This window comes from Medicago sativa, chromosome 1, assembly GCF_051527215.1.
Source record: "Medicago sativa cultivar Bolivia chromosome 1, Bolivia_mono, whole genome shotgun sequence".
NCBI lineage: Eukaryota > Viridiplantae > Streptophyta > Magnoliopsida > Fabales > Fabaceae > Medicago > Medicago sativa.
In genome coordinates, this window is record NC_140749.1 from 90,538,125 (window position 1) to 90,560,271 (window position 22,147).

The following is a 22,147-nucleotide window of genomic DNA, read 5'->3' on the forward strand; positions in this document are numbered from 1 at the left end:
GTCAAACAAAGAGTACTTCCTACAAACTTGAAAAGATACTTCCTTTTCAGCTAGAAATGACCAAACGGTGTAATTTCTAACAAACTCAAAACTTGATCTATCTTAGGTTTCATCAACTGCAATAAGTTGTCATTTCTGCCATAAAATGTCATGGTGTCACCATCCTTGGCAAATAGCAAATTGGTTTGTAACGTTTGGCAAAATAATATCCACCACTGACATGACGTCGTGATGGCTACTATTTGATAACACTAATAATAAACTGCTGATTAATTGATTGCAGTGATGCATGATTATGATTCTTTGACTCTTAGTTTCACTTCTATATCCGCGCCACCAAGCACCTAACTGTTGTAAGTGTATCATTATCAATTAAATATAAGATCATCTAGACTGGAGGCAAGATGTTCAACTATCCATGTCCAGGCACCCGGAACAGAGCAAATCGGTCAATTTACATTCAAGAAACTTGGGCAGGTTATACAAGAGTACTGTGTAATATATTCTATACAGAAATTTTATAACAAATCAGCAACAATGCTGAATTTTTTTCTTTAGGACTATTGACTTTGTATTTACTATCACTGTATACCTGGTAGTAATTCAGCTTTCAGAGTCCTATCCTTCACTGCCATGGGTGGAAACAAAATGTGAAAACTTCAAACTCCAATGCACAAAAGGGCTACAAGTTCTTTTAACTTTCTGCATCATATTATATACCCAGTAAAAATGATCAGATAAATAATCTTGTGATTACCATCAACAGCGTCAGGTTAGTGTGGCGTAAGTGTTCTAATAGGTTGTACAGAATGCAACAAGCAACGCATACCTGTTAGGAATGTAGTTATCAAGCGTGACCAAAGAATAATGTATTTGATGAATTGATGGTGTTTGGCGTACATCACTTGTCGTGACAACTAAGAAATTCGATTATACAGGGATATACCTGCTCCACTGCCTGCGCTCAATATATGCATAGAAAAACATCACAAAGAAAGAAGCAATAAATTTAAAAAAATATATATACCAATATTTGTGTCAAATAAATCTTGATACAACGGAAACAAGCAGAGCACCAGTGAGACAATTAAAAATGGAAGAAAAATCATCACAAAGTATAAGGAAAAAAACATGGCAATTTGGCAAGAGTAGATGGACGAGAAGATAAAACTGAATAGGCCATTACCATTAATCACTATATAAAATGAGTGAATAATCCTTTTGGTCCTTGAAAAGATATCAAGTCAACCATACTCGGAGGGTGAAAAATGTGTACTAGAAAAGAGTTTTGGGCTGAACCTTGTAATCACACTTTTTGCAGGTGATATCTTTCATAAAGGAAAATAACTTTGTCTGGGAAAGAAGAGAAAGACTTGGCACATGTGAACCTTGCATGACACTTAATGGCTACATGTGCATAACTGCATATCCATCAAAGTCAACTGACATTTATTAATGTCAAACTAGTTTGACTGATGGAATAATTTTTCAGGAACCTCGGAAGCAATTTACTCAATACAAAATTGGGTGCATATCAGCAACAATTTTCCAATCTAGCATAAACTTAACAATGACACTAAAGGGAGTAAGGTAATACCAGTCTTCCTCCAACCAAATCATAATGAGCATAATGTGGGCCTTCGGGTTCTCCAAAAAGTTTATAGGTAACCAGGTGCTCAGGAATTAGTTTAACGGTATCTGCTCATAAAAAACCTTTAATATCCATTTCTTGAAAGCCCAACAGGCAAAGTAAAACATCTACATCTAGGATATGAAAAATACCTTCCACAGCTTCAGGTGGGCAAATCAAATCCTTGTCTCCAGCAGTAGCTAAAATAGGAATTTTGCTTTTGTGTAGATGCTCCTTGTAAAAAAATGTCCCATTCCTATTACATAAACCACGCTCTCGAAATGCTGTTGTGAGTTGTAAGAGAAGTTTTGCGGGTATGGTGCCTGCCAGATGCAATAATATTATATGAAGATGATTTATAAAGTAACTAGTCAAATATAAATAATTTTCTTAACTGAAAAATAAAAAGTTGTAAGAAATTCTAATCCCAGGTATACCTAATTGCTGAGCAAAAGCGAGAATATCTAGAAAATACATCTAGCAGGGTTAGATAACCACAATTTTAATGAAAACCAGTCAAATCATCATTTCCTGCTCATCATATAATTCCGAATTAGTTCAATATTTTACCCTAATATGACCCTAATATGACCTATCCATGCCTTCTAGGTTCAAAGGCTTAGCCCTAGTCTTATATTAAAAACGAAGAAATAACATAACTTTTTCAACATACTGGTCATCATAGCATGTTTAAATGAAGTTATGCTATATCACTAATTCAAATCCATCTGATTGGCCATTTTAGCATGCTTAAATGAAGTTATACTATATCACTAATTCAAATCCATCTGAATATTCTCTCTCAAGATTTTCTATGATGATAATATATAACATACAATTCTCATCATCCGTAAAATGGAGCTACCGGGATGATGGTTGTAAGTATAGAGTAGGCACTAAAACGAAGGGCATGTACTTGTTCACACAGGTTACGGCGAGTCCAAAACAAATAGCATGAAAGTCCAACAGAATGATCCAAAAAATATATATTCTACAAAAAGAAAGGAGCCCTCTAATTTATATTTTCTTTATTTTCATGATAGTATCAATCCAGTGGCCATGCTATTACCTCCAGATCCTTTTAAACATCAAGTGCGCTTCTGAAATGAATCCAAAAAATCATTGTTTCAAAAACCAGACTGGTTGAACTGGGAACTGTGTCATTCATTACGCTGGTAACTTATTGGTTGGACCGGCGGAAATCCTTCAGGTTTGGTCCAGTTTGATACAAGACGTGTTTGTATTATTTTGATAAAACTAAATACTTTGGCATGCACAGGTTTCGAACTCTTGACACAAAATTCTTCTGTGTCAAACATTCTACTTAAGCTATACTTATATAATAATAATAATTATATTTAATAAATAAGAGTAACGAATAGCTCATTATAAAAAAGATAAAAAAATTAACGAATAACAAAAATGTAATACCAAGCATGCTTTGTAATTTGTATGTTTTTTTTTTTTTTACGTATGCATTGTAATTTGTATTTAAATGCGTAAATCATTCATTGCATTTGATTTTTTTTAGAATCATTGTATTTTTTAAGGTATAATCATTCATTGTATTTGATAGTTTATTAAACATATATATTTTTATTTTTCTACTAAAAATATATCTTTTCATTAAAAAATGTGATTAATGTAAAAAAAATGATAAAATTATATAAATAGAACTTTGGGTTTAATTATATCTTTTATTAATACAAACTATTATTTTAAAACATATTTAATCTTGTTTTAAATAGTTTGGTAATTTTTATGACATTTTATAGGTGTCTTGTTTTTCTATAATTTCTAGAGAATGAGTTATCCGGTTCAATTGGATTTAATACCTATACATATTTAATATAGAGACCTGGTTATCTAACCGAGTCATCCGGTTTAATGTGATTCAGCCATGCGGTTCAACCAGTGACTCGGTGGTTCGATCAGTGACCCAATACCCTCAGGTGGGTCAATGACCAGTCCGGTTTTTAAAACACTTATTGGAGAGGAATTGATAGTTTGCAATTTTCACGGCAGTGCTCTCAAATGTTAACCCAGATACTATTTTTGATCCCAAAATAAACTAAACCCCTACTACATGCAACAAAAAATATGTGCACAATCCAATTTTACCTTGCGCTGAGATTCAAAAGAATGGGAGGGATCAGACTCCTACGTCCTAACCACTTGTTAATATTAATAAGTCATAACGGATCTAAAACTAACATGTCAAGAACAAACTTTCCTAAGCATTTAAACAATTTGGTGATGGTAAACGAATATTTTTAGATTTCTCAAGGACAGAAACTTACAGAAGTTATTCAAGACCAGCCTTTTAAATAAATCGGGATCCATCATGCCCTCAGCAGAAATCAAAGTATTTAACCATGACAATGCATATGGTGAACGAGATGAAACTTCATAAGCTGCTACCAACATTGCCCCTAAAGGAACAACAGGGACACTCAGAGCCTGTGCAGGATCTGCCTGTTTAAAAATGACTCAATTACTGCCTTGACAAAAGCTCTCGAGGGAGTAACCAGGAACAGATAAAACTATCCACTTACAAGAGGCAAAAGTAACTTCAAAGTTGATTTGGATGATGTGTAGTCCAGAGATGATGCCAGTGTAACTACTGCAGCCAATTTGGGTTCTTTTCCTTCAAAACCTTGCATGAAATGAAAACACAAATGATAAGTAACTAAATAACTAACATGTTTATTTTGTAAATGTCTAAACAGGTCTATATGTGTGTGTGTCTCAATATAGAAAGGGGCCGTGCTACCTGTAGACCTAGATTTATACCTCGACGTATGCTCACTAGTAAAACATGACATGGGGAATGCTAAGGTCACACTCTCAAACACACTACTATAGTATGAAGCCATGTCATCCCCATTTTTATTCTTTTAATTGGTAACCGGCTACCTAATGAGAGATATCATCCTTTATGAATTTAAATTATTTATCATTGGGCATGATTATAGAGGATATCGTGAGGTGTAGCCAACCCCACATTGTGTAAAAAGGCTTTCGTTATATCACTACAGACACCATCAGAACAAAAAACAAAGTTAATGATTTTCATTGACAAAGTTGTCGGTTGCCATTTTCTCCACAAAGTAAATATTGTACTAAAAACCAATTCAAAATTTCAAAGTCTTGACATCTAATAACTGGATAAACGATGGTATAATTGGTCAGCCGAACAATAGAACAGAGACAACGTATCTGCCACAGATAGCCACCATTAAGATATCAACCTACTATGGAAATTTCCAAATCCTACACCTTCGCTCGGAATTAAAAATTAATTCAGGATTAGAGTTTAGACAATAATGGATGTTGGTTGAGAGAGTAAAAAATAAGATGATAACAAATAAAAGAAAAATGGTCCATGGTTGATCCACACTATAAAAAGCTGAAAACTTACCAAACCGTGACAGCATTGAATACAGCAAGATGCCACCCATGGAGTGTCCAATTGCAAGCAATTTTCCATCTTTTGGCATGCTCTGTCTCAAAATGTATTCTATCTGTATAGATAAAACAAAAAAAAGTCATATAAGAACAAGATATATGCAGCCAGAGAAAGTGTCCTTTGAATATCCCAAAAAAGAAAAGGACTGTGATTCATATAATTGTTTTTTTTTTTTGTTTGAAAAAATTCATATAATTGTTATCCAGAGAAAAAAGGAATTATGAATGTGTAACATTCCAACGTGATCAGATGTCCCCTCACCGCTGCAGGAACATCTTCTTCCAAGTAATGATCAAAGTCCCAATTGTACGTCACCATCAAATCCAGTTGCTTCTGAAAGTCTTCTATAGTAGAAGTAAAGCGAGCTTGCAAATCAAATAATGGAGGAGAAACGGATAGCTGACCTGCCTCAATAATATTTACTAGCTTTTCACTCAGATCAGTTATTTGACTAGTAATGCCAGAATTTTGTCTTGTTTCCAACAAAGTTGCAAGCTTTCCCCTTACCTCATTGAATTGTTCATATAATGGAGAATCCACCAAAAGTGTTGAAATCTGATCAAGTAATTTAGCAGACATGACCTTCGCTTGACTTTCACCAAGAAACCCAGAGACTCTTTCGGACAAACGCGTAAAAGTCTCAGTCAATTTAGCGACCAGCTTTGATTCATCCCAAGCAGTAGCTAACCTAGCCAGGTCTCCTATGACAGCCACATTCTCTGTTTCTACTCCTTCTGAGGCAGAACTGTAAGGTTTAGATACAGTACCAGATATGTTATCTAATTCCATTTTCGAAGATATGGGTCCATTGGTTGCATTTTCCAACATATCTTCCATCTTCTCAGACATTGCATGGGCAGACTGCTCAATATCTTTGGAATTTGATTCCTGAACACTCAACCCAGCTCCTCGTACTTCAAGAACCCAAGTCTCAAATCCCTGACCTGACATGTGACGTGCAAAGGATGACTGCAGTACATATCATGTGTTAGTAGAAGCCAGATATAAAAATAAAAATAAAAATATGTAATGCTTGATAAAATACAACTATCCAGCTATGATTAGGCAGAGAGTATCATTCACTCAAACATAGTTTAATTGCATAAAATGATACAGAGGAAAACTGAAAATTTAACCACGGTGGAAGGAAAAACGGAGAATCAAAAGATGCATCTTCAGTGCATTCTTTTAAGGAAGAGTAGTTCAGAATTTCACTATCAAAGTGCAATTTAAAACAGTATATTAGTGTCTCAATATCAACACTCAAAAGCCTCTAATTCCTTTGTTCATATTACATATTATTTTCTAATATTTTACATCCATAATTTCTAATGCTAAAGAAAAATATTTGGGTGTGAAAAATACACCGAAAAAAAAAAAAAACATATAAAATGGCATAACAACATTTCAGAGATGTGTCTCGTTTGATTGCCATACCTGTGATGCGAGACTTTACTTGCGTTGAATCATCTAATTGACCAATTTCATGTGCCAAAAAATATTTCAGGCAGCACAAGCAACTTATGTTCCAGACAATGATAAAATACAACAACAAAATCCATGCCCAGTATGTGGATCTGTTATTTTCTTGCTCTATGCCTATCTCTAACTATATATGCTCTATCAAATTAACCTTCCGTACTAGTGATAAAACACAAACACCGATAAAATTTGAGATGCAAAAATTGAAAATGAAAGAAGAAAGATAGGAAAGTAGGACAGGTAGAATCAAATGAAAACTACATACAAAACAGAAACACACACGCAATGCACGCACAATTATGAATGAGGGGCTAAGAAATTGTAGATACAAATAAGATTACTAGAAAAAGAAAGGTTTATTACCGTAGGCGAAAGGTCATATCCAACGGCATTAGTCCCCACTCCTGACAAGAGCAGCAGAGGATGATTTCTTGGAGGTGCCTGCGAAACAAGTACCGAATTCAATTAGAGATGATAAATATTTATCTAGATGATTCAATATTTATTAATGCAGTGCATATATAATCAATGTCTAAATTATCTAGATTTTAACATACATGACATGATCGTTAAAATATCACATAATTAATATCACAGTTGAATGGTGGATTTTGGAATCCATAAAAGATATACGAGTGTTGTAAGTGTCTATTTATTAAGCCTGGTATCAGATTATTATTATATATAAATAGTAAATTTTATTAAATCAGTTATTGCTTGAACACTCTTTCAGGTTTATAAACTAATTGATATTCATTGGAGAAGTTGAACGAAGAATGGAACAAGTGAAAGTAAAGGGAAAAAGTAAGTAACCTGAGGAGAAGGGTGGTAGCGCCAGAGAGCGAGTTTCCAATCGGAGTTGTGGACGGAGACATAGTGGAGTTCGTCGGCGGTGCATATGGAAGGCTTATCGCGGACGGCGGTAGAAAAGGCTCTAACACGAAAAGGAGCGGTGGCGCGTGGAAAACGACGGAAGGTTGTAGAAGAAACTTTGCAGAGAGAATACATTGGATCGTATTGTATGATTCCCATATCTCGATGGATGATGTATTGTTAGTAGTACTTTTCTTCTGATTCCTTCTTTTTGTCTCTTTGAAGTTTCAATTTGGGTTTTCCAAATCCAATTCTTATTTTTATGGCGGTTGACATTATCCACGCACAGTTACTATATGGAGTAGCAACTTAAAATAAAAAATAAAAAAAATAAAAACTTTTCCCACCTAAGATCAATTTCGGATTCACACACATATTTATTTAAAAAAATATATTTGCAACACACTTTTTGACATTTTTTTATTACTCTAAATTTGTAAGAGTTCCCCCAAATTTTTATTTATATAGTAACAACATAATTTATTTTTTAATGAATTGATTTCATAAAATTTGTTCCGACTAAAAGTAAGTTAAATGTATAGTAAATTTTGTTCAAATAAATTCATGTAAAAGGGAGTTAAAAATGAATTCAAGACTAAAATTTAATTTAAAAGATAAATTTTTAAGGCAAAATCAAGTATAGTTTTTAACGTAAAAGAAAGTTATCGTTTTATTATTATGCTATTCATAATATTCTAAAGGGAAATGCTAACCGAAGTTATATCCTTTCAAAAAAAAAAAAAAACTCACCAAGTTATATATAAATCAAATTATTTTGTTTATCAAAACCATATTTTTTATTTTCACCTTCTTTAACCATAAGCAATCAACTTCTTTCAAAAAAATAAAAACTATGAGCAATCTACTATTTACTTAATGTGGTAATCAGAATGTTACCATGAGAGAATGTACGAGATGATGGCGCAAGTGGTTGCGCGACCGGAGATGAGACCTTTACCGCAGCAGAAACATCTAGTGACGAGGTTAAGGAAAACTTGATTTATAAGAAGGCAGAAGAAGGCACCAAAGCCGTAGATGGTGGAATCATCAGTGTCGTAAACACAGATAGTTCCGTCGACGTTGGGAATCTCTAAAGCCTGAAAAGCGTAAAGGGATGAAAGATATTAGAGAAACAAAAAAAGAAAAAGGAAAACAAGAGTAGTGGTGTGTATAAATGAGACAAGGGTTACCCATATACAATTTTCTTCGGCACGAAAAGCACAAAAGAAAGCAAGGAGATGCGCAAAGATGTTGGCGAGTGTAACTGATATAGAAAAAGCCATGATTTATCAGACTTGTTGCAGACTAGGTATTTTTTTTTGGTACAATTTTGCAGACATAAAATGTTTACCATTTTATTCCTTTTCTTCCATGCTTGAATTACGCAATCTTTCCAAAATCATTTACGAAAATTTCGCATTTCTTCGCAGGATCATACCAAAGGAAACGGGATTGTCATAATATGCACTGATTTTATTTAATTTTTTTTTTGACGAAGTGCTATTTAGATTTTATAGTTTTTTTTAGTTAACAAGAGAAAAGATTGTAATCCAAAATTCAATTACGACATGACTAAACTATGATCAAGAATTATTCTTCTAAAAATATACCTCGGGTTCGTTCTCCTAAACAATACGTCTTTAATGAAGCTTTTTATTTTTACAAAATTATTAGTGAAACTTATTAATTAAGTGTTATTTAGTTTTTGATTCATATACTATTTTATTATTTTAATTTATTCAATGCTACTTTTTGAATGATATAATAGTCTCTCAACACAAGCCAACATTGTTTTAATGACAAATGTAACGCCCGTCGTAATTATTTAATTATTTGATGAGTTTTAACATATATTTATATGATTTATATATGCATGATTTATATGATTTAAGAAATTAAGTAGTTTACATGATTTATAGATAAATTATGTGATTTTCAAGATTGATGTGAAGTATATGATTTTGTGAAGTTATAATGTTGGTGTGACTTATTTTATTATTAAATAAAATAAGATATGAAAAATAAAATAAAAATATTAGAAGTTGGGCTGTGAGGTAAAATGAGTAAGTTTAGAGGTGAGAAGAGTAATGCGAAAAGATAAATAGGGCAAACGTAAGTTAGAAACGTTTTTTCGTGAAACGCTTTTGGAGGAAAAGGGAGAAAAGTCAGAAAAGAGGAGAACTAGAGGGAGAGCTGCGATTTCATCATAACCAGGTAACGGTGAGACTAACTTTCAATAATATTAAGGGTATGATTCTGAAGAATGAATTTAACATGATTAGGTTGAGTTTTTATGAGAATTGAGAAATTAGGTTTATGACCGATTTGATGATTGAACCGTGAAAAGTTGTTAGATTGATGCAAAACTCGTATACAGACCTTAGATATTTCATAGGGTGATAATTAGATGTTAATTGGATGATAGAACAAAGAGATTAGGTGAAATTTTGAGGAAAACATGTTTCTGGCTGTACTGACATTCATCGCTCGCAACTGCGACCAGCAACACTCGCAACTGCGAGCTATGAACTCATCGCTTGCCATTGCGAGCAACATTACTCGCCACTGCGAGCTACCCCAGACGCTCGCAACTGCGAGCAAGATCGCTCGCCACTGCGAGCAGACCCATTACTCGCCATTGCGAGCAAATCACTCGCCATTGCGAGTTAAGCTGCTAGTTGCCCAATTTGTTTCCCTTGCGATCCTTTCGCACGTGTAGTCATGAGTTGGTCTTAGGAGTAAGAATGAGGGTTGTTTAGGATACTTCCAGATGTTCCAGAAGTCTGTTAGATGACTGAGATTATTAGTAATGTTGTATAAGTGATATCTTGATGTGTTATGGAATTTATGTTGATGTAATTCATTCCTCAAATGATGTTGGAACATTCAAGTATTGTTACATGTTGTATTTTGCTGTTGTTTAATGTTGTTGTCCATTTAAATGTCTTGAAGTTGCATGAGTCGGTCTAAGTTGCAATGATTTAAGAAGTTGTCCATGTTTATGGAATTGTAAGAGATGTTCTCGATGTTTTTAAGTTGTCTAAGTTGTAGGAGGATTGAGTCCATTGCATGCTCATTAAAGATGGGGGCTTGAGGCCCGGCAGCTTAATGCTCAAACTACGTTGGGGGCTTGAGGCCCGACAGCTTTATGCTCACATGTTGAAGAGCCTATTTACGCTCATTTATGTTGGGGGCTTGATGCCCCGAATGGTACCACATGCATTTGCATATCAAGAAGTTTACGATGATATAAGTTGTTAAGAGTTGCATTTGTCAAGTTGTGTCGCATTGTCGAGTTAAGTGTCAAGTTGAATATGATGTCTGATGATGATTCAAAAGATGTTGTTGATTATGATTTACTGATGATATTTGATCATGAATTGATATTATGCTATGTGATAATGTTTTATGTTGTTAAATGCATTTTGATGAATTATATGTTTAATTTATTGACTGTGAAATCTCACCCCTTCTGCTTGAAAATGTTGCCCTTCGTATGGGTAACTTGCAGGTAACAAAGACTAGAGGCGTTCGTGAGTGGACTCCTCACAATGTGTCTAGGTGCTCTGATACGTAACGGGATGGGGCTCGCTTTACTTCTATTCCTTACGTGTCTTTTATGAACTTTTTATGAATAAGTATTGAACCAAATTATGAGATTTTCTGATAAGGCCTGCGTGCCAAGACTTTATTTATGTTGAACTATTTTCCGCTGCAAAGTTTCAGATTTTATGATGTTGAATTTTGAAGGATAATGTTAATTATCCATTTTATGACTTTCAAGTAGTATGTGACATTCCGTTTATGATTTAAATACTCTGATTTAATATGAAATTTTTATGTTGGGAAAACGGGGTGTTACAACAAATGTTAGAGTGTATTTGGATCGAGTAATGTTTTAAGATAATGTAATTTTTTTTGAATTCCTACTATCGATAATCTCTTGCGGCGATGCTTACTTTAGAATCAATAACTATGTGCAACTATGTGCAGGTGGTTGCAGATCAAATGAGGACATTAATCATTTGTTCTTGTACACTACAATTTTTTTTAATCTATTTGGACTTTGGTTTCTCATTGGGGTATGTGACGATGAATCCAGCTCTCATCACAAACCATTTACATCAAAACATCATCGGTCAACTATGTATCTTTTATGGTTATATTGCGTCTGGGTGATATGGAATGAAAGAAATGGACGATTTTTCAAGCATAAGGAGCACTTTTATCATTAATTGCTCGACAAAATTAAGTTGTAGACGTTTTGGTGGTCGAAAGAGAAATATGTTACTCTCTCTTTCGATTACCATTTATGTGGTTTAACATATTTTTGTGTTTGGGATCTATAACTTTAATTTGTTTTTCCCTTTTGCTAGTTCCATTGCTTAGACTTTGTAACACTTTGAATTAGCCTTCTCTTCCTGGCACACCTTGTGCTAGGAAGTTTTTGGCCCTTTGATGATATCGTTTCATTTTATCTTTTTCAAAAAAATATTACAATGTAATTTTTTAGGAAATTTAAATCTTTTTAGGTAAATTTTATTGTTTGGATGATAATTTGGAGAATTTTTAAAATGATGAAAATTTATTGTGTATTTTGACCAAGTTAAATTTAGAGAATTTCAAATCACACCTACAAGCTTGTAACTAAATTTCTTTCTTATAGTTATGTGTCTCCATTTATAGACATGTTAACAACATTGTAAGAAGTCCCTCAAAAAAAAAAAGAACATTATAAGAAGTATAATTTTTCTCTCAAAAAAAAAAAAACATTATAAGAAATTCTTTTATAAAAAAAAATAGAATTTTTAAATATGTAATGAATTAAATATAAATTTTTAAAAGCCAACATATCAAAATAAAACTAATGAAGATTTTGACCTAAAAATCATAATTTGAGCTAATTTTCTAAGAATGAACTTTTTTATAATGATTTAAACAAGTCTTTAAATACTACCAAAAAAAATCTTTAAAAAATCATTCAAAAATTTAAAAGGTTAAGCATAATTAAAAAAAAATTCAATTTAATAAGGACTAAAACTACATACTGAAATTTTTTATAGCGACTAAAACATGTCAACTTTTTTATCAGAACTAAAAGCGAAATTAACTATATTTATAAGAACCAAAAACTTATCTAACCTTTTATTTTACTGTCAAAAGAATATTATATCTATCAAAATATTATTACAAGAAACAACTCATTTTTTTTTTCTTCTTCATTCAATTTCCTACAAACAAATACCATGGGAATGCGTACTACTTCTCCTCCCTCTTCATTTTCATCTTGTAATGTGTCTATGCTATATCTTGTGGAAGCTCTTACTTCGCTTTCATCTTTGAAAATCAAAGGTAGGAGCTAAAGAATATTAGGAGCTTAGGATAACCAATTATACTTTTATTCGATACATGATACTATGAATTGGTAAGAAAAAAGATATTTTAAAATTAGAATATTTTATAAAATAAAAATCATTGAATCAAAAATGATGTATGTGGAAAACGATGATGCATATACCTGTTTTAATACGACAACTGCATCAATTTAGATTAATGGTAATCCGTTAAAAAAAATCTCGTTGAGTCGAGACCTTTGGCAAGGGATCCTTTATCACCATTCCTGTTTTTGCTCACAACAACATAAGCATTTGATGCACTGATGCAAATAGTTTGATGAGTCCATTTGTTTTAAGCAGGGCCGTCCCCGACAATTCGGAGGCCCCGTTATAATCTTGACAATTTTTCATTTAAAAATAATTGAAAAAAATCTAAAGACTTTTACCCACAGACAAATAGGCATTTACCTATGTACAATGCATAATTGACAGCAAAATTGCTGTTTTTAGACTTTTACCTACGGAAAAAGGACATTTAGTGACGGATTTCGGCCGTAGGTACAAGTTTTTTTTTTCATTTTTTCCAATTTTTGAGGCCCCTCTAAGTTTTAGGCCCTGTGCCAAGGGCCTTGATGCACTTGCACAGGGCCGGCCCTGGTTTTAAGAGCACCACTTCCAAATTGGAAATTATAATATATTGAACCCTTGCCATACTACTACCATCTATAATGTTTCAAGCACTCCTATGACGACGCAAATATCGCATGTACTCTACCAACAAGGTTTTTTAACACATTGCTCCTTCCATGACACCCAAGAAGAAAAAAAAAAACTAATCCAACAAAAAGGAATAAAAACAACCAAAAGTGTGTAAATTAAAACCCCAGCTTATTCAAAGTGGTAAATCTTCATCGCCTTTCTGATTCAGGAACATGATTACGTGTGTCCATTTCAATATCTTCTTCATTTTGGTGTCTAATCCAAAAATCAGCGGTGTCAGCCTTGCAATGTGCCCAATAGTACAAAATAGAAGTTAACATTGAAAACACGGTCAAGACAGCCCCAACCGCAAACACGCCTTTTCGAAGTGCGCTGCAAGACAAACCAAGCGTTGAATAATACCCTCGATATTTTTTCTTGTATGCACTCGTAGTAGACCCTACTAACAAGCATGCTTCTGCCGCCAAAAAACCAATCCTGGTTCCACGACAATGATAGCAATCATCATTATTTTCATCCACTTATGTTTATTAAATTGTTATACTTCACATTAAATGCGTGTCGAACAAATATATATATAGAGTAATGATATTTTGACATCCATTTGATGACAACTTTGTTGACAACCTTGTTTTTCTCACTTCTTATTGGCCAAAAACAATGGAGAGAGAAAAAGGAAGAGAGAGGATAACAACATCATGTGAATATGTAAGAGAAAGTTGTCCAAAAGTTGTCAAAAAGTGGTTGTCAAAATATTATTTCTCATATATATATATATATATATATATATATATATATATATATATATATATATATATGGGGTTGCTAACTTACTCCCACCTAAAAACATGAGCAAGTAAGTTAGCAACCCTATTCTCACTTGGTTTTGACCAAAATACCAACTCATTATTATTCAAACCAACTTTGAATGTAAGGGTAGTCTTGTAAATCTCATTTAATTAATTAAAACAAAAACCTCTATAACAGAAAACATCTGTTGTTTAACGTACTCCTAAAAAAATCTGTTATTTTCCCTCAAAAAAATAAAACCTGTTATTTAACCTACATATGTCTACTGTACAACGTTGCCCAATCAAAGCCATAAATCATTCACTAATAATTAATTCCAAATTACACAGTTCGTTTTTTTTTGTTGGAAAAAAAAATTCTGTCTTTTATTTACACTGATCAAAGACATTATTACACTAATCATGTGAAAGAAAAAACATGACGAAAGAATGATCCTCCATAGCATTTTTACGCAATCGTTTTTATTTGTAGTGTTTCAATCAGTCATTTTAGTTCATTATTCAATTTGAAAAATATATAAGAAAAATTCAGATCGAGTGTTTCACACTTAATTAACGTTAAGTGGTTTTTCTTTGAAAAAAGGCAACATAGAATGTTTTAAACATGCTTTTTGTCTACTTACTATATAATAAATATTAATCCCTGTGATTTTACCATTTTGCCCCTAGGAGGGGCATTTTTGTAATTTTCTAATAGGTGGGATGTGGTTGTTGACACCTCACCATTATATGGGTGCATTTCCCATTTTGCCCCTCACAATTTTTTTAATTATTTTATAATTTTTATATTTTTAATAACTTTTAACTATTTTCCAATTTTTATGTTTTTAACTATTCTTCAATTTTTTTCTCCCAAATTCAGTTGTTTCTACATTGCTGTCGTGGCAGATTAAGATATCGTTTGACCCGACTTTTTTTTTCCAACTTCTCTACATTTTTAAGGAAAAGTTAGGCCAAACACAATATCAATTAAGTACTTACTAAAAAAAGTAATTTTTTAAATGCATAAAATTGAATCAAATGAGCTTTGGTCAAAAGTTGTTGAATGCTACTTCAAAAACCTACTTCTCGACAATTTATTTCACAAACATCTCTCTTCAATTCACGTTTGAAACCATTTAATTTTTTAAGGAGGTTCCATTTACTTTTATTTTTTTTCAAAGAAATTTTATTATCTTTTTATCACTTATATATTTAATTTCAATATCGTTTAATCATCACAACCTCACAAATATTTTTAGTCACGCTGTCATTTAATGATACCAAATATTTTTATTTCCTTTCTTTAACCTCGCGAATATATACACACACATTAACATTTAGAGTAATACTTTATGTGTGTCTGTTTTTTTATTATGCTAATGCGTATAATTTTTTTTGACGTTGCATAATGCGTATGATTATTTTTATAAAATTTTGATTTTAATTAAAAGTAAAATTGTAGATGTCTTTTCTTCAAAAAAGGTCTAGATGCCTAAAAAAATTATACTTATATATATATATATATATATATATATATATATATATATTTTGCACCTTTATATTGTAACAAACTATGCATATCTTTTTCTTATTCAAAAAAACTAAACATATATGTTTTCTTGACACCAACAATGCAACAAATATAATATCATATACTATAAATTCTTATCTTTTTGAAAGACACCAAAAATATGGTATTCTAATAACGAAATTTGTTATAGAGTATAATTGAAATAGAAAAAACCAACTATTTTGATATTATTTATGTTATTATTTCAGGCTCCTTAAATTTTTTCTCCTTTTCAAATATTTAACAAGTCATTTATATGATGATACAGATTTGTATTCATGTCACAAAAAATAAACGTTATTGAGTAAATATAGTATTTGTAAAAAAAAAATATCTTTTACTTTTTAACATTTTTAGCCTTCAGAAAATATTTTAAACATTTTTATTTATTATGTTAATTCATAATAAATTCAAAGTTTTGTCCTCGTGAGATTAGCTCAAATGATAGGAGCAATGCATAAATATATGCCAAGTCCGAGGTTTGAACCCCGGAAACCATAAAAAAAAAAAAATCAAAGTTTGAACAATATTTTGCCAAACAACATTTAACTTAAAAATAGCTTTAAAACTAAAAAAACAAAGAAACCAAATAACTTTAGCTTCTTTCTTAAAGACCTTTATTTTAACTTTGTTTTTGAAGTAACTTTGAGACCGTAAAAAACCTTGGCCAAACGGTATCTAAGTTCAGCTGGGAACACTATTTCACTTTCTTCTTCATAAGAAGTCATTTTCTTCCTTTTTTCATGGTTCTGAGAACATACATGACTTGAGTTGACTGATTTTTATGGCTTGAGGGGTTCATTTTTCGACACTGTTTTAGTTTTTGCTTCATCATAGGCGGTTTTCTTGCTTTTTTCAACATTCTGCATTTTAAGGTTTTTTTTAATTGTTAGTGGATTATGTACTAGAAATTGTTATGTTGCATGACTATAGAAAAATCTTCCTTTGTTATGTGGAGTATAGTAGAGGTCGTGATGATTAAATTTTAATTCATGGTAAGGTTTTGACACAATTGTTATTTTAACTTCTGGTACTGTAGTTGAAAAAAAAATTGATTCATGTGGGTTATTTTAGTTTTTGTGAGTAATCCTAAAGCTGTAACAGTTTTCTTATTTGGTTTATTCTTTCCTATATCATTGAGTCGTATGAAAGTTGATTGGTGTAAATTTGTTTTGGTCATATCATTGAGGTCCAAAAATTTGATGATACAGAAATTTGTGCATTTAAGATCTGGTTGATTTGATGATGCAAAAATTGATCACATAGAAAAATGTTAGCTTCTTTCGATATCAGAATGAACAAAGGGATTAAAATTAAATGATGTATTATTGTATTTCTATATAGGACTTTCAATTTCAAGGGATTATGACTACATTAAGGATCTCAAAAATGATTTGGACATTTGAAAAATAGGATTTGGAGTGCTGGATTCTTGGATTGTGACTGGTAGTAATGAGAATCAACATATGAAGCTCATTATTTGTGATGCAAATGTTAGATGAGTTAGTTAAGATTTGTTGTAATTTCCTTTATGATTTATCAATGTTACTTATTAGTGTACATTTTGATTTATTTATATTTTTTGGTTTCTTTCTCGGGTTTAGGGTGATCGAGTTCATGTAATAACTCGATATAGAGAATTAGAGCATTGGAAGACTTTGATCGAGGAAAACAAGACTTATACTTTGTAAAATTGTCATGTGTTTGATAATGACATTGCATTTAATCCCTTTAACGTTGTTTTTGGTTCTGGTACAAAGGTGCAGAAGTATGACAAGTTAGCTAACGATCTTACTCATGAATTTCGCTTTAAGTCATTTAAGGAAATTCAAGATGGAAAACTCAAAACTGACGTTTTATATGGTATAGTTATGTGCTTTAATTTATTTTTGTGTTTTCTCCGTTTATAATGTTCTTATATATGTAATTTTTTTTAAAGAAATCATCGGGCTTCTTGAGATTGTCAAGACAACGCCAATTGGAACGAGAAAGAAACCGTGTACGAACATTGTGTTGAAAGATAAAAGGTATTATTTTCTAATTTGTCAGCATCAGATGATAGGATTTTGTATAAGTTTGATAATGACCTGAAAGATGTCTTTCCTTATGTAGTGGGAATATAGTTGATGTAACACTATGGGAAAAATACTTCGTAGCTTTATCATTTACCATCTATTTATCTTGAGTTTTTTGCTTCCATTTTGTAGTCAATAGCTAGATTTGAGATCCTGCACGAGTTCTATTGTGAAAGAGATGGATTTGGCCAACTGCATATGCAGCAAGGTTCTTATTTATCTGCAATTTGTTTTGTACCCAGCACTTCCCAAATGAGATATCAAGGACATTTCTAAAAGGAACACGGAAAACAATCACATTCATCGACAAACAAGCTCAAAAAAGGTATAAGTGTCGCTTGATAACGGCAAAGAGAGCAAGTTACAAAAAATACTTAGGCGGCCAATGATTCAACTTTTGCCGAGAACATATGTTAGGGGTAGGTGATAAGCTAATTTTTTATCTAGAGAAGCCACCTAAAAATATGTACGTTCAAGTCGTTCCCAAATAAAGATTTGGTGTTCATGATCCGCACTTTGAATAGATCACCTTAACTCTAATCCTAGACTAGATTATCTTCACTCACCGATGCTACTTCTTTGCTTGATTTCATCTGATGTAAATATGAGTATCAATCCTTTTTTGGTAACTCTATAACAACAACCCTCTTTTTTATAATTTTGGATAATGTGTAAATTCTTAATCTCATAAAGTGATTATATGCTCTCACAATGTTCCGTCGTTTTAACGTCTCTTCTTTCGAAGAATTTTTTATCGAATACGTTATTGAACCCGTGCGAAGCACGGGTTTGTAACTAGTTTTAAAAAAAAAAATAACATAAAATGTAATTTACAAATTTATCCTTGTGTTTGGAAAGAACTTAAACTAGTAGCATTGAGTTTTTAGTAAAATGCAAGTGGGAGTAGGGTTGCTAACTTACTCCTTAGGGTTGCTAACTTACTCCTTCATGTTTTTAGATGAGAGTAAGTTAGCAACCCCCTATATATATATATAGACACACACAACAAAAACATCAAAATTATTGGTCTTAGATACAAGCAAAATCCAATTACCAATAGTTTCTCCCATCTCGTATACAAGTAACAAGAACATCAAAATTGTTGATCTTAACTATAGGCAAGATTCAATTGCTTATATTTATGGGCAATATTTTTATTAAACGGGTATTACCGACCTCATGCATCAAAATTCAAGTTCGACCACTTCAATATTTATCATATCATTACTAATTCATAGTTTTCTATCCAACCCAACAATAACGATGTTCACATCTAAACCGATCTAAAATAAAATCGTAAACAAATTCAAAAACAAACAAAATCTGTACAAAACCAAATTTTATTAATTATATTAGATTTGCTTTTGTAACAACCATTCGATTTGGATCGTATTTTAGATTCATTTTTCAAAACTCTAACCAAAGAGCGCCATACATAAATATTGATATTTTTTTTGTTTGGATTCTCATTTTTTTTGTCAAAAAAAATACTTATTATAGTTGAATTTAATCTATTTTTTATTTTTTACTATTTCACGTGATTTAATACAAAATCGTTTATTGTTATTTCTGATTGTTAATTATATGTTATAACATACATATATGTTATAACATACATCAAATTCAAACATATGATTTTACGGTGTCTTTATAATAATAATTTTAATAAACCTTTTTACTAAATTGTATTTTATGCTGATTGTTAATTATATGTTATAACATACATATATGTTATAACATACATCAAATTCAAACATATGATTTTACGGTGTCTTTATAATAATAATTTTAATAAACCTTTTTACTAAATTGTATTTTATGGTCTATTTATAATATTGATTTTAATAAAAACTTTTACTAAATTGTAATTCGGATATAAAAAAACCATTACAAACAACCCCATAAATCGATCATATACTTTTTAGGAGTCATGCAAACCAAACCGAATCACAATTTTTTTTTTTTTGGATCCGAAGACTTGTTACTTTATAATCGATCCAAATTGCACCCCTATCCAACACTACATGAAATCAAACCAAAAGCCGGATTCACCTCAACTATATTTAATCCTTAACTTCAAAGTGGACAATCTTATATATAGATCAAATGATTTGTTTATCAAAACCATATTTTTCATTTTCACCTTCTTTAAATATGAGCAATCAACTTCGTCCAAAAAAGAAAAACTACGAGCAATCTACTATTTAATAAATGTGATAATTGAAATGTTACCATGAGAGAATGTAGCAGATGATGGCGCAAGTGGTTGAGCGTCCGGGGACGAGACCTTTCCCACAGCAGAAACATCTAGTGATGAGGTTAAGGAAAATTTGATTTACAAGAAGGAAGGAGAAGGCAACAAATCCGTAGAAGGTGGAAGCATCGGTGGTGTAAACGCAGATAGTTCCGTCGTAGTTGGGAAGCTCTTCCGCCTGAAAAGGTAAAGGGATTAAAGAGATTTGAGAAACAACAAAAAAAAAAAAAAAAAAAATAGTGGTGTGGGTTAATGAGAGATTAGGGTTACCCAGTAACGATTTACTTCGGCGCGAAAAGCATAGAAAAAAGCAAAGAGATGCGCAAAGATGATGATGAGTAAAACTGATATAGAAAACGCCATGATTGATCTGTGTAAAGAAGACTCGTTGCAGACTAGGTATATATATAAAGAGGTTACAATTTTATTCTTTTATTTCAAGGCTTGAATTACGCCTACTTACCAAAATCATTTACCAAGATTTGGCATTTCTTGGAGGATGATACCAAAGGAAACGGGATTCTCATAATATGCACTGATTTTATTTAATTTTTTTTTTTTACGAAGTGCTACTTTTGTTTGGTAAAAAAGGAAAGAAAAAAACGTTGAGAGTGCTCTTTAGAAATCGTGGCTGCTCTAACATAATCCTACAAAACCGGCTTAAATGAGATGACGAATGTCTCTTCTTGCTTAACTAAGGTCATGGATTTGAATCTACCATTGAGCATGCAACAATGTTAAAATTCTAAGGGAGAGTTTGCCGTTCATTTGGGTCCCACAATACTCGATGGATTAGTCTTCGCAGTTGTGCGCGCAAAGGATACTAGTTTACGCAAAAAAAAAAAAACAAGAAAAGAAAAGTAAAAGACCCAAGCTAGGGTCGAACAAACTCAACCCCCAAGACATCTGCTAAGCTAAGGTCATATCAAGAGGGGCATCATACAAAATAACAAGGCTACTATCACTTAGAGCACCCTTTTTAGCTAGGCATTCAGTTGCTATTTACTTCTTTTTTTTTTGTTGGCTTAATTGCAGTTTTAGCCCCCAACTTTCTCAAAGTTGCGATTTTGGCCCCTTAAGAAAAAAAACTACAAAACTGCCCCCTAAGTTTTGCAACTATAGCAGTTTTGGCCCCCCAAGGCAAAAAAATAAAATAAAAAATGACACGTTGCACCTCACTTAGGGTGCCACGTCAGCGTAGACCGAGTCAAAATTGGTCTTGGGGGCCAAAACTGCCACAGTTACAAAACTTAGGGGGCGTTTTGTAGTTTTTTTTTCTTAGGGGGCCAAAATCGCAACTTTGGAAAAGTTAGGGGGCTAAAACTGCAATTAAGCCTTTTTTTTGTTAACAAGAGATACGATTGTAATCTGAAGTTTGGTTACGAAATAAATAAAATATGATCAAGAATTGTTTCATCCAAAAATATAACTCAGGTTCGTTCTCCATATATAATAACTTGTCCTTGATGAAACTCATTAACCACCTAAAGTAGTTGCTTGATTAAGGGTTAGTTTTTTGTTCATATATTATATTATTATGTTAATTTATTCGATAATACTTTTTGAATTTTATAATTAGTCCCTCAACACAAGCCAACATTTTTATAATGACAAATGTTATAGCGTATTTGGATCGTGGAATGTTTTGAGGTAATGCAATTCTTTTAGGGAATTTAAATCTTTTTAGGTAAATTTCATTGTTTGATGATAATTTGGAGAATTTTGTCCAACTTAAATTTAGAGAATTTCAAAGGACATCTAAAGCCATGTGTCAAAAAAAAAAAGGACATCTATAGCCTGAAATTTTAAATTTCCTTTTTCATAAAATTTCTTCAAATTTTGCATTTTGGACCTAAAGTATTTCAACATTTTCAAATTGACCCCAATAAATTATCAAAAAAAATTAATATAAATTTTAAACAAAAGGAAAATTATATGAAATAAAAA

At 32.0% G+C, this 22,147-nt stretch overlaps 2 protein-coding genes across 4 annotated transcripts; both read right to left on the reverse strand.

The window, feature by feature from the left end:
• Window positions 1–438: 438 nt before the first annotated feature.
• LOC146959019 (alpha/beta hydrolase family protein) lies at window positions 439–7,710 on the reverse strand. Of its 3 annotated transcripts, none has more exons than XM_085740551.1 (10): window positions 7,395–7,710; window positions 6,945–7,022; window positions 5,607–6,068; window positions 5,052–5,154; window positions 4,186–4,286; window positions 3,931–4,105; window positions 1,783–1,953; window positions 1,598–1,698; window positions 830–958; window positions 439–702 (listed from the first exon to the last, which is right to left on the reverse strand). In XM_085740551.1, the coding sequence occupies exons 1-9, from the start codon at window positions 7,611–7,613 to the stop codon at window positions 902–904; spliced, it is 1,467 nt and encodes a 488-aa protein (XP_085596677.1). In that variant the 5' UTR covers window positions 7,614–7,710; the 3' UTR covers window positions 439–702; window positions 830–901. The 3 variants fall into 3 exon arrangements, with proteins under 3 accessions (XP_085596677.1, XP_085596675.1, XP_085596676.1); XM_085740549.1 differs by having other exon boundaries at window positions 5,361–6,068; XM_085740550.1 differs by lacking the exon at window positions 1,598–1,698 and having other exon boundaries at window positions 5,361–6,068.
• A 5,469-nt stretch (window positions 7,711–13,179) lies between these two features.
• LOC146959020 (uncharacterized) lies at window positions 13,180–20,563 on the reverse strand. Its single transcript, XM_085734356.1, has 3 exons — window positions 20,471–20,563; window positions 20,179–20,378; window positions 13,180–13,987 (listed from the first exon to the last, which is right to left on the reverse strand). Exons 1-3 carry the CDS (start codon window positions 20,561–20,563, stop codon window positions 13,699–13,701), a joined length of 582 nt encoding a protein of 193 aa, XP_085590482.1. The 3' UTR covers window positions 13,180–13,698.
• Between the last annotated feature and the right edge of the window lie 1,584 nt (window positions 20,564–22,147).